Source organism: Triticum dicoccoides, chromosome 2B, assembly GCF_002162155.2.
Source record: "Triticum dicoccoides isolate Atlit2015 ecotype Zavitan chromosome 2B, WEW_v2.0, whole genome shotgun sequence".
Classification (NCBI taxonomy): domain Eukaryota; kingdom Viridiplantae; phylum Streptophyta; class Magnoliopsida; order Poales; family Poaceae; genus Triticum; species Triticum dicoccoides.
In genome coordinates, this window is record NC_041383.1 from 485,431,237 (window position 1) to 485,444,081 (window position 12,845).

The following is a 12,845-nucleotide window of genomic DNA, read 5'->3' on the forward strand; positions in this document are numbered from 1 at the left end:
TCTATGATGTGTGAGTTATCATATTATTTACATAGAAATTATCGTGGTATGTTTCAACGACTCCCCCACTCCGGCTCCTCCGACAAAGTTTCCAGGACTGGTACATAATTTATCATGTTTACGATGTGTGAGTTATCATGTTATTTGCATAGAAGTTACCGTCGTACGTTTCAACGACACCCCCACCCCGACCCCTCCGACAAAGTTATCAGGTCTACCATGTATGAGTTATCATGTTATTTGCACAGAAGTTACCGTGGCATGTTTCAGCGACTTGCCCCACCCCCATCCTCGCCCACCAAGTTATCAGGACCGGGGTACATAAGTTATCAGGTCCGCCATGTTTGAGTTATCATGTTATTTGCACAGAAATGACCATGGCATGTTTCAGCGACTTGCTCCCACCCCCACCCTCGCCGACTAAGTTATCAGGACCGGGGTACATAAGTTATCAGGTCCGGCATGTTTGAGTTATCATGTTATTTGCACAGAAGTTACCGTGGTATGTTTCAACAACTCCCCCACCCTCACCCTCGCCGACAAAGTTTTTAGGACCGGGGTACATAAGTTATCAGGTCTATGAAATTTGACTTACCATGTTATTCACACGAAAGTTAACGGAGGATATTTTATCACCCCCCCCCCTTCGGTAAAGTTAGCAGGAACGGGGTACCTAAGCGCGAAAAAAATCGAACACTAAATTAACTCGTTTTTATGCATACGTAGTAGAGGAGACATGTTAAATAGCCCATTTACTTTCTTTTGTTCAAGAAAGGGATCGTACGTCAGGTGATAGGCTAGTTGAGTTGTCTCACTAGTGGCGCAAGGATCGAATCCTCTCTTGTTCACACCAATTTTTGCGTGCGTGCATGCAACAGAGAAAAGAAAAGGAAACTGTTGCACTCGGGAGGCTTTCACAGGATCGTTCGATGCGCATCCGACGACAATGAAGCGTGTGTGCCTATCGCTAACGAACAGTCGGCAGGAATCTTTTTGTCAAACAAAACCTACAACGATATTTGCACATAAGCTATCAGGTTTGTGGTACATATAATTATCAATCTCATTACAAAAGAATTTACCGAGATATGACAAACGAGAAGACCGTTGTTCGAATTCTATAGGAGTGAAACATTTATTTCTTTAGAAAACATTCATCACTACAAAAAAGAGACAAATGGAGTACAAAACACGTTGCACCGGCCCTTTAAAAAACTTGGAGCAAATGGTTTTGTCTCCTCAGCAAAGGCGTTGTGGTCATTTTTTCTCGCTCTCATTTACTAAGGTAGAAATACAGATTAACCCGCACATGAAACACAACAAGTACTCAGATCAACTGGTAATGAGTCATGGCCACGACCAACAGGTTGTGTGTTCGAATCCTAGCGGTGACACTAATTTTTTGAAGCTCTTTTTACATGACAGAGCAGACCCGATTAGAAAAGAAAGATCGAAGAAAAAAAAAGCAATCGTACGTGCCTGGCGCTAACTAACAGTCAGAAAAATAGCTTTCCCCTATATATGTATATAATAATCTCTACCTAATAATAATAAAGCAAATTAGGTTTCTGTCGTACGTCATAAAAAATACCCTCGAAGTTGGTAAGAATTACCCACCAATGCCACCCGTAAGTTAAATAAAAAAATGATTCGTTTTTTTCCAAATTCGTCGTCGTTATCAGCTGTTATATAAAGGTAATACTGCACGTAAAGCAGAAGCTTAGAGATGGCGCAGTGGCGCAAGCCTTTCTGTCCCACCGCGGACACCAGGGTTCGAATCCCAGGTTCTACTAATTTTCCCAACCATTTTTGTCACGCACCTCCCCTCCCCACCCGGTGTGCGTTCATGGGCCGGCCCGGAGGGCGTGACGCCTATGTTTTTTTCTTTTTATTGCATTTCGTCTTTTGTCTATTTTTTCTCATTTCTTTTTTTTTGTGTTTTTCCTTCTTTAAATTAATTTGAGATTTCCAAATTTCAAAACATTGCAATTTTTTTAAATCATGTTCGAGAAATCATAAAATATTTGTGATTTCAAAAATGTGTGGGACATCATAAAAAATTTGCAGTTTTAAAAATATTAGTGATTTTAGAAGAGTGTTTGCAAATTCTTAAAAAATCAAAATTTCGAAAAAAATGACAGGAAATAAAACTATGTTCATGATTTTGAAAAATAATCATGTATTCAAAACAAATTCATGAATATGACAAAAATGTCCACGAAATTTTAGAAAATATTGAAAAACTCAAAAAAATTGCAAGTTTGTGGCCGATGAGATTTGTTTTAAAAGTTTAAAAATGTGTCGTGCAATGGCAAGCTCATTGCCTTGGAATTTACTATGTCAACTACATTGCAATCACGTGGATATCACATGTGTCAGGGTATTGAGTCATACTTATTTGGCTAGAGTGTAATTCTTTATCCTCAAGTTCTGCAAATATTTCCCCTCTTTTTGTGATGCACCTCCCCTCCCCCAGTGCGTGTTCATGGCCGGCACGCAGGGCGTGACTCCCCTATTTTTTTCATTTCATCTTTTGTATTTTTCTTTTATTTTCTCATTTCTTTTTTTGTTTTCTCCTTTTTTAAATTAATTTGATATTTTCAAATTTCAAAACATTGCAAATTTTAAAAAACATGTTTGAGAAATCATAAAATGTTTGTGAATTCAGAAATGTGTGTGAAATCATAAAATTTTCGCAGTTTCAATAAATATTAGAATTTACAAAACTGTTCGCAAATTATAAAACATGTTCGCAACATCGCAAGTCACTGTGTTAAAATAGAGAACGCTCATATATCAGGGTATTGAGTCAAACTTATTTTGCTAGTCTTTATCTTTACCTAATAACCTAATAATAATAAAGAAAATTCGGTATCTGCCGTCCGTCGTCGCGACAGTTTTGCAAAAAAGTCCCTATAGTTTTAGATAATAGAACCCGCAGTCCCTAAGTAAGTGGATCTAGCAAAACGATTCATTTTTGCAAATTAATCCCTGCCTTTTGTAACAATTTCGCCCGCATTCCTTTGTTCATCTTATCCAGCGGCAGAGAAGGTGGAAAGGGGGAGGCTCCTCTCGTTGACGAGCTCGTCGGTGCGGAAGGTGCCCGCCCCTCTCCTCCGCCTCCAGCATCGCCGGACCCCTATAGGTGTGTCTCCATTCCCAAGAACCCGAGCTCCCCTGTGCTCGTCGGCCAGCAGCCACGAGTCGGCGCGAGGTGGGTGGAGCAGCTCGGCGCCCATGACCTCCACCATGGCTCCGTCGATGCGCTCCACTGCCTGCTCGCCGGCGCCGACCTCTACCTGCCACCGCACATGGACGCCGAGAAGCGTTGCTGGGCCTTGCATCCCTTGCGCACGCACACGGACGTGGTCGAGGCAGGGGATCGAGCAGTCAGCGGACAGAAGCGGCTTCAACAGACGGACTTGGCGAGGCGGCGGAGGCGCAGGGAGTCCCTGCAGCATCGGATCCGACGAGGATGGACGCAGGCGACGTGGGTGAGGAGGAGGGCTCCGGTGGCAGAGAACCTCCAGGCGGCAGCTGCTTGCAGTTCGGCGTCGGCCTCCTGTAGGTAACAGAGAAAGAGTGAATTGGTGTGTGTGAGAGAGAAGAAGAAGAACGAGGGGAGGAAGTAGAAAGGGAGAAGGAAGAGAGGCAGGGCGGCCTGGAGGAGCTGTTGTTGCTACGCTGGAACGAGGAGGATGCACACGGGTCGGAGAGGACGCGCGGGCAGGGGAGGTCCTACATGTACGCCATTGAGCTCGTGGCAAGGAGCAATGACAAGCAGCAGCAGCAGAGGGTAGAAGCGGGAGGCAGCGGCGCCAACGGGTAGCAGAAGCAGAGGGCTGCTGCCACAACAGAGGTATCAGGTATGTATCCCCTTGAAAGCAGCAAGCACCAGCCTTCTGTTCTTTGTGTTCTCTGTATAGATGTGTAGTACTCCCTGATCAACAGAGGGAGTAGTAACCAAGAAGCAGCAGGAACAAAATCGCAGCAGCAGGCTGCTGCTCTCCTCCCTGATCCCCCGTATATGAAATAGCAGTAGCGCATGAGTGAATGAAGCAATCAATTTCTGAATTACAGACAGCGTACAGATTTTCTGAATCCAAACAAAATCAAGCATATATTGCAGGTTGTTCTATTGTTGATCCAACCACATGCTCTGTTTCTGCATGCCATGGAAGTTTTACTTTCAAATCCTCTTTTTCTGCACAACAAATTGAAAAGAATGCAGGAGTCGGAGAATGAACTAAATTGCTTTGAACTTCACAGCAGCAGACTAAATTCCTAATGGCAAAAACTTTTTAGTACTACAGGATATACCTTCAGAGTTCTTGACAGTTCTAATAAACATATGATGTTGATTGGTTAGCTGAGTTAGAAGTAGAGCTATTCAAATATATTTACTCTGGTGAGTGCACAAAATCATTATACTCCTAGCTATATGTGTATCCTATATCTACTTCTCACATTATACATATGCTCCACTACAAAGGGGTCTAAATAATAGCATGATTTTTTTCCAGTTAAAGTTCCAAGCAACTTTCCTGTGTGAATCTGAGAATCTCACTAAAACCTATGTTTCATTGTGTATATTCAGCCTATCGTGTCGAGTTTCAGACTGATCATAACATACATCAGTTTAAGATGTGATGCTAATTTGATTTGTGTGCTGCCCTATCGTCCATATCTTCGATTTCAAGCAGTTCCATGGCAAATCAAATACATTTTTTCTTTGTTTATGACAATACATATTTGACAGGTTAAAGCATGTACTATTGTGCATACTGAACTGTAACAAGCCTTTCCCAATAGCAAAACTGAAAGTATATATAGCTTATGTGTACTGTACTTTCAGTAATATAGATGTCAATATCATTACTTTTTTTAGTTAGGTGGTGGTGGTTATTCACTCACAGTCAGGTTCAATGCTCATCATGTTATTTCCTTTCCAAAGGTACCTCAGTGTTCTGTATTTATACCATTTACAGCAACTGGTTTTTGTGCCTTGGGCTATGATCCTAAAAATACATTGATGCATGGTTCATACAAATATAATTTGACGCTGAGACTGGTTCATACAATCAATTTCTCTAAAAAAGGAAAGAAAACAGATCAACCAATCTTTTGAATTATGCATTGTCAAATTGAACCAAAGTATTCAAAGACACGAACTCACCATGGTCAAAGCAAAAAAAATGATAGCACCTTGAGCAAGCCCTAGTTCCCACACCCCTTCTTAGAAGACTGGATTGGAGCTGACTTCGGTGGGCTTGCCTTTGACCCAAGTCTCCTGACCGAAGCCAAATCCCTGGATCGAAGCCATAGACGGAAATCAAACCCAAATCCCTGGACAAAAAGAGGCGGCAACTTAAAATCACTCTCCGGGCCACTAAGCACCATGGATGTGCCTCCCACAAACCTACGGATCGGGAGCGGTGCTTCATACTGTGATGCGCCACCTCAGTGCCGCCGGGCATCGGCCATTGCTCCCAGCGATGCTGGAGGCTCTGCCCCGTTCCCTCCGGCCGACAAATTGTGGATCTGCAGGGAGGTGGAAGCTGCACGGGAGAGAAATGTCACATACGGGAGAAGAGAGACGGGAGAATAAGGAGAGGAGGCGGAGGTCGGCAGGCGACTTGGGAGACGGCCAACGGGGTCGCGTGGTGTCTGAGGCGGCAGAAGAAGCTCGGGCGGGCTTGAGCTCCTCCTCTCGAATCCTCTATTCTCATTAGGGAAAGGATGTGTGGCCTCAACCACGTGACCGAGAGCTACTGCGTGGAGCCCGTGGCCGCCCACTTACCAAAGGGAGCTTGTGACACGAGGCAAACATGCGGTACGCCAGAGACATGATGGACACGTCCTAAGAGCATCTTGAGCCGAATACAGAAAATTCGACCCCTCAAACAACAACGAGAGCATGTCCGTGAACACTGACCGATCATACCTCAAATAATCTCTTTCATAACCTCAATTCAATTAAGGAATTTAATAAATGCATACTATTACATGACACGTAAAACCTAATCGAAACAGAGCCCGTACTAACAGCATCTTCAACCGGATACAGCAAATCCGACCCCTCAAACGCCTACGAGAGCGCATCCGTGGGCACTGAACTATCATGACTCAAATAATTTCTTCCACGATGGGACACCTCAATTCAATTAAGAAATTAGTAAATCCATACTATTACATGACACCTAAAACCTAATCTAAACAGAGCCCATCCACGTCCACCGTGTCCATGTCCGACGGTCGACTGCACCCCTCAAAATGTTGCTTCGGTCGCCAGCGAGATAGAATAGGACATGCACCGGCTTGCAAGACTCAAGGCGCCGCCGTCTCTCATGTCCTACTCTTCCTCGTCAGAGTCCAGAACCTTCGTGATGCCAGTGGACATGAGATCTATGATGGATACGTCATGGGAGGAGCCAGCGACGTCCACCACGACGCGGTAGCGGCGCCCGGACTGGTTCACCATACGGGGAACCAGATAATGCAACACCGCCTCACGAACATCCACTGCCACGAGGGCTTCCGTCGTCACCGGGACACACCTTGCGGCGGATCCATGCGCCGTTTGGTTGGAAGCAATGGATCCGGACAAAACGAGTCTGAGCGCTACCGTCGGCGGCCTCCTTCAGGGAGCGGTGACGTCATCTCCTCCTCGGGGCCGTGTGCGACGAGCTTCGGATCAATGGATCTGGAAGTGTAGGGCTCGGGTCCTCTACCTGCCAGGCCGGAGAAGGCCAAAGATCATCGGACGAGAGTTTAGGGTGACAGAGTGAAGTGGAGCGGCAAGGGTTTGGTCCGAGGAGCGAATAAGGACAAATTTTTATCTGTGTCGGGTGGATCAGCGTGGGTCGTGAAGGGTGAGGTCTTTAGCCATACTCATTAGGTAAGGGCATGTGAAGTTTGTTTTCTCCCATTGCAATGCACGGGCATATTTACTAGTAATAATAATAAAGCACGGATTGACTTTGTCGGATTCACCGTCACAATACGGTTCTTCCCGTAATTTTACGCTTTCAGTTTAAATTTAAAACATATTCGAGGTGGTACTAAATTTTCGTTCTATCTGTTTAGCTGCGTCTGGTTTTGTTTTCCCGTACTGGGCCTCGGCTGGGCCTGCGTGCATGCTCAATTGCGTCTGTTTTCCATATCTGGCTGTATGTGCGTGTGTTTGAATTAAATGAAATTAGAGAAAAAAATTGTGACGCCGCTGGGATTTGATCCCTGGTCTCCCATGTTGGTTGCAGCGCAGCAGACCACTCAGGCTAGGCTCCTAAGCTTGCAATTAGGGAGTCTGGAGCCTTAAGAATAGAGACAGGCGTACTCGGGCCGAGATAAATGGGCACGGTTATGATGGGCATGTGCGAGTGCTACGGCCCACTGGATGGACAAGGGACCAGGCTGGAAGTTGTTATCCATATATTTTTACTTATCAAATAATCCCACCTTGCTATTTTACATTAATTGTTACCAGTTTATATACGTTTTTTAGGTTGTCAGGCATCAAGAAGCTGCTTTCGAAATTAAGCAAAGAAAGAAAGGAAATAGACATTCTTTGCATGAGAAATAAAGAAGGAAGATGGTAATTATGTAGAGCCGGCAAGAAACATAATATGTATTGAATAAGAAATAAAGAAGGAAGAAATGCCATCTTATGAGTAAAAATGACGTGGCATTTTTAATCCTCACTAAATTCATGTCATTTTTTTCTTCCATTATGTTTTCCTTGCTCTTATAATCTTTACTGAATTTGCGCCAAATTTGTAGCACATTGAACATGATGTTTACACATACAATCCTCACTAAATTTATGCCAATTGTTTCTACCGTTCTAACCCATAGGCATATATACTATTTTTAATATATAAATGGAGGTATAATATTATTGGTCCTCCCATTTCGTATGTTCATGGTGTTTCCTCATACTGAGCTAGGCTATTCTACCAATCGTCTGTCTTGGGCCTCTTGGCCTCTGCCATGTTTGCCCGCGTAACGTTCGACCAGTAAAAAAACGGTGCCCTCCTAACATGTCCGTGCGACCTGACCCAACAAATCAAACCCACCACCCCTTTTAGGAGATGAGGCAAAAAATAGTTGACAGTTACTGGAATCAAACTCATAACCTCCAGTGTTTTTGGCGTTGATCGTGTTACCCTACAAAAAAGTGTTGACCATTTTAAAATAAAATTGAATTTAGTTTTTGTTTGTATCCTTCATGGATTGATACTAAACTATTATGATGTAAATCTCATATAACATAAACATAATGCATAAGTATTTGATTGTGCAGATCTGGGTCATGTGGCCGGGATCTCAAACGCGACAGTTCGCTGTTCTGTCCATGCAAGTGATGCAATTCTTTATTGGTTCCAAGCTTAGGTGGAATGTTCACTATGTAGTGGACATCGTTACCGACAATGATGACGACGAAAAGAAGTGGTAATAGGGATGGGGGCGCTAGGGATGATAATTTATTTCTCCCGTTACAACGCATGAGCATTTTTGCTAGTAATAATAAATCACGGATTGACTTCGTGGGTTCCCCGTCAAAATACGTTTCTTTCCGTGATTTTACGCTTTTAGTTTGAATTTAAAACATATTCGAGATGGTACTAAACAGTGTCCGGATGCGCAACTGCAAACAACGCCGCGTTGGTACGCTGTCAAAGCATTTTTTTTTCTTTCGTACGTCAAAAGCCTTTCGTCCGTCCTCCGATTGTTTGTTTGATGGGCCAATCCTATATTCAAGAGTCCAGCAAAAATTAAACCTGGCTAGGATAAGAAACCATGTCCAGTACAAACTCATAGATCGATGCACGTATCCAACGCCCCTAAAAACCAGGAGCCCGCCGCCCGTCCCAATCGCGCAGCTATAGACGATCTCTCTTCCCAAACTCGACATCGCCATCTATGTCGTGCAGTAATTCAGGCACAGATTTACGAGTCTGTAGAGAAAATCGCTTGCCCCCCGCGTCGCGTGGCGACACGGGAGGCGATCCATCTTGGCCACAGCAGGGCTCCGCCTCGTCCCTAACCCCTCGCCGCCATCGGTCGGAGCCGGCGGACATAGCCCCGCGCGGCGTACAGCAGCGGCGGGACTCTCTCCGAAGTTACAACATCTGAGGTCGTCACTCTCTCCCCCAAGCGAGTCAACACCGGCTGGACATTCTCCGTCTTGCTTTGAAGGAGCTCCGATCTGGACATGGAGGTCTGGACGTGGAGGGCTAGCCAGGAGGTCTGCGGCAGTCTTGCTCCAGCCCGTCGGCCGCCCACGATGCCTAATGCCTTCCCCTGCACAACAGATCAGATCTGATTGGTTCATGATGGGGGAGTAAACCCGGGCATGGGCAGCCCGGCCCGAAAAACCCGGGCCGGGCCGGGCCGGGCCGGGCTTGACGTTTGGGCCAGGCTCGGGTCTAGTTTTGCAACCCGGAAGATAGTTTGGACCGGGCTCGGGCTTCATTTTTATGTATTTCGGGCCGGGCTTTCGGGCTTCGGGCCGGGCTTGCATGTGCGTACACTAAAGAACAGCGTTCGGGCCGGGCTTTCGGGCTTCGGGCCGGGCTCTGGCTTGAAAACAGGGAGTATTTCGGGCTTCGGGCCGGGCTCGGGCTTGGGAAATGAAGGTCGGGCTTTTATAAGCCCGGCCGAAACCCGGCCCGGCCCGACGTTTGCCCGGGTTTATGGGGGAGTAGGCGAGGGCTCGTCCTCTCACAGACCTGTCTGGATTCGGTATGCGGGAGGCGTTCTCCATTGGCCAGCGCCATCCGGTAGTGATATTCATCAGACCTTACCGTGGCGGCATCGGCCGACTTCTCGAGCTACAGATTGCGATGGCCGCACAAGGATCTTTTGTGAGAGTTTCTCTTTTCAGATTCGGTGGCTATTGTCAATGGCTCGTATCGACGAACTTGCGGGATGCAGCCAAAATGCTCCTTTGTGAGTTTTGGTAGCTCTCACTTTTGTTCAGCTTGCCTTCAGCGATGAGACACAATCTATGGACGACGACTTAACGCAGAAGGTAAGGTTGTGCAGCGGCAGTGTATGCAGCTGTTGGGATCGCGGAAAGTGATGGCGACAACACATGATTGACTTCAATTCGGTGGTGCTTCTGGACTACCTGGTCTCGAGCTCCGAGGTGAAAATCCTAGGTCTGGCCAAAGTTGGTTATACCTGGCAATGGCGATATTTTTTCGTAGTTACCTTGTTGAAGGCATTGCTCGGATATGCTCAGACTTGTTCCTCAGGGTGAAAACCTAGAATCTAATCTTTGATGGTTGGATCCGGCGACGGCGGCGTTTGAGCGTTGTTCCCTTCCTGAAGGCGTTGCTGTTGAAGAACTTCGTCGTCCTTGTGGTGTCAGGAGAATGTTGGTGCATATAAGGTCGTTACTGTAGTTTGTCGATCGCTATGTTGATCGCTTCGGCTTTTTTCTTCTTCTTTTTCCATGCTAAGGCATAGCTTTGGTCTTGTATGATTTTGCTATTTGCCGGCGTGTTTAGTGTGTATTGGCTGTGTGCATCTTAGCTATGCAGAGGCCGGTGTACTCATTATGTTTGTATTCACTTGATGCTTCATTTTGACCTAATAAAATCCATCCTTTGTCGAAAATGTCGTGCAGTACCTTGGAAGAGCTTTCTGGCTCATCAGCTTCGCCGCGCCGACACGGTAATCAAGACGACGATCATCGACAACGATAGAGAGATCACCCTGTAGTCATGGCCGTCAATTGTATGAAGCGCATCGACATCACGGCAGCACCCGTCCAAGAGTGCAAGTGACTCACAGCTTAGAGTGCAGAGAGCAGCGGGGTGGAGAGCCGGCCATGGGTGCTGGACTGCTGGTGAAGAGCCAACCATGGGTGCATAGGCGTGTGTCAGCGGCTGCAGAGAGAGTTCCTTGACGACCCCGAGCATGAATGTGCCAAAAAAGCTCCCGCTTGACGTCGCAGCGGAACGCCGAGGGAGTGCGCCCCCAACTGCTGGTGCGTGGTGCACGTACACAAACCTATGTAGCAGCAACATAAAGTGGACGTGAGTTGGTACCTGGTGTCGGTAGATGAGTTCTGCAACGTGATGATGATCATCACACACTTGGCCGCCGCCGGTGAGCTCCGTGTTCCTGTCTGTCCGTACGTACCGATCAATGTGTGTGTAAAGACACGTACTTCTCCTCCATCTACTGATGGCTTTTCATGACGTTGTGCCTTCTTTTGCTAACCCGTAACTGACCTCTACTCAATCCTCAATATCCTGTACGAAACAAGAAATTTTCCTGTACATCCCTTGAATTTTCTTTTTCTATAAATTAATTTGGTTTTCTTCAGGACAATAACAATTCCATCTGAATCCGTTGAAGAAACGGATCTATGTACTGTAAGTTTTCTCAATTTCTTTTGTTCTTTCTCCCTGTTTTAATTTTAATTTTCATCGCCTTATTTGATTTTTTTCAGGCCAACGACGATTCCACAAAAAGACCACTAGAAAACCGACTAAACTTCCAATAGTTCGATGGTCTTTGTTTTGCTCAGTTATATTTATTTTGTGCTTACAGCTGAACTAGATGACCTTTTATTATAGCCAACATGGTCCAATGTTGTCGCAGTATCCATCAAATATGAAGAGTTAAGTCTATATCTATTGCATGAAGTAGCTATGTACTATAAAACAGACGCTAGCTACCAATATGCATGTCTATATTTTATATTTGCCTTCTAAGAAGGAGAAAGTAACTATTGGAAACATCACTTTTAGTGCAATATTCCATATTGATGTAACTTATTACAAGCATTTTGTATACACACATGATTATGTTTAACACGAACATAAGAGATATCTTGAATTTTCATGGTTGCAGATTGAACAAAACATACCAAATAAACTATAATCTAATTATTCTTTTATTTCATGCCTAGAAAAACTCATTTGTTACTGAAAGATAACAACCGCAGAATGTGTTGTTCTAGCCTGAATTAAAATAAGTAAATAATACATTACAAATATTTCAAATATGATAGTCTTCTTTTTTAAGGAAAAGGAATTGGGATGGGGTGAGGAAGGAAAGGCGATAGATTGGGGATTTTTAAGAGAGAGTGGGGCTGCTCTTCATGGTTAATTCATTATAGAAATTGGATCGGTGCTTGGGGCTGGTGTGCTGGTTGATTTACAGATCTGTACAAGGTCCAATGTGGTTGATGCAGTTGGTGAAACAGTGAGCTTCAATTGAATGTTGTGAAGAAGTGGACATTGTCACATGGAGATAGCGGTGGTGGCTGCAATTTCCCCAAACTTTGATGTCCTTCAGCCATTACACTAAAGGAGGGGTCTCATTCTTAAGGCCGGGCAAGCGCCTCCTCTCTAAAAAATTACACTAAAGGAGTTGTTTTCTGAAAGAGATCCATTTCTGAATTATTAGTTCAAAAAAAAGCAAGTAGAATTCATCTAGCAGCATGCTACCAAATGGACACAACTAAGCAGTTAATTAAAATATCTTACAGGAATATGCTACTTTGGAAGATAGCTTACAGGATTCTGGAGATTGCTACCCTGTTCTCCCTGAGTTCACTGACCTTCCGCACGGGAGGCGTAGTCATTCATTTTTTGCAACTGGATCAATAACCTTGTCGGCGATGTGCAGAAAAGTATGGTAGATCCATAGACTAATATATTTGTTTGGTTTCTAATGCATTTACTTGTGTCTCGTGTTTCTTAAGAATATTGCCTGATATGTGTCTAATAAATTAAGAGATTGCATCTGTAGTGGTCTGTAGCTACATAGAGGATGATTAGCCATTGACAAGCACGATAATGTTTTTATTTCTTCTTCCAGGCAAT

The 12,845-nt window shown here is 44.9% G+C and overlaps 1 protein-coding gene across 9 annotated transcripts; it reads right to left on the reverse strand.

Moving 5' to 3' along the window:
• Positions 1-2,758: 2,758 nt before the first annotated feature.
• LOC119364378 lies at positions 2,759-5,745 on the reverse strand. 9 transcript variants are annotated; one of them, XM_037629856.1, is made up of 4 exons: positions 5,637-5,745; positions 5,420-5,558; positions 5,177-5,308; positions 2,759-3,562 (listed from the first exon to the last, which is right to left on the reverse strand). In XM_037629856.1, exons 1-4 carry the CDS (start codon positions 5,727-5,729, stop codon positions 3,033-3,035), a joined length of 894 nt encoding a protein of 297 aa, XP_037485753.1. In that variant the 5' UTR covers positions 5,730-5,745; the 3' UTR covers positions 2,759-3,032. The 9 variants fall into 9 exon arrangements, 3 of the variants coding, with proteins under 3 accessions (XP_037485753.1, XP_037485751.1, XP_037485752.1); XM_037629854.1 differs by having other exon boundaries at positions 2,759-3,940; XR_005174880.1 differs by having other exon boundaries at positions 2,759-3,918; positions 5,420-5,700.
• Positions 5,746-12,845: the final 7,100 nt, after the last annotated feature.

Coding starts and splice junctions, on each gene's coding strand:
- LOC119364378 (XM_037629854.1), bottom strand. CDS start 5,729: ATGAGAATAGAGGATTCGAGAGGAGGAGCTCAAGCCCGCCCGAGCTTC. Junction 5,559..5,636: donor CCCCGTTGGCCGTCTCCCAA/GTCGCCTGCCGA, acceptor TCTCCCGTGCAG/CTTCCACCTCCCTGCAGATC. Junction 3,941..5,176: donor TTTTTTTTGCTTTGACCATG/GTGAGTTCGTGT, acceptor TCTGTTGATCAG/GGAGTACTACACATCTATAC.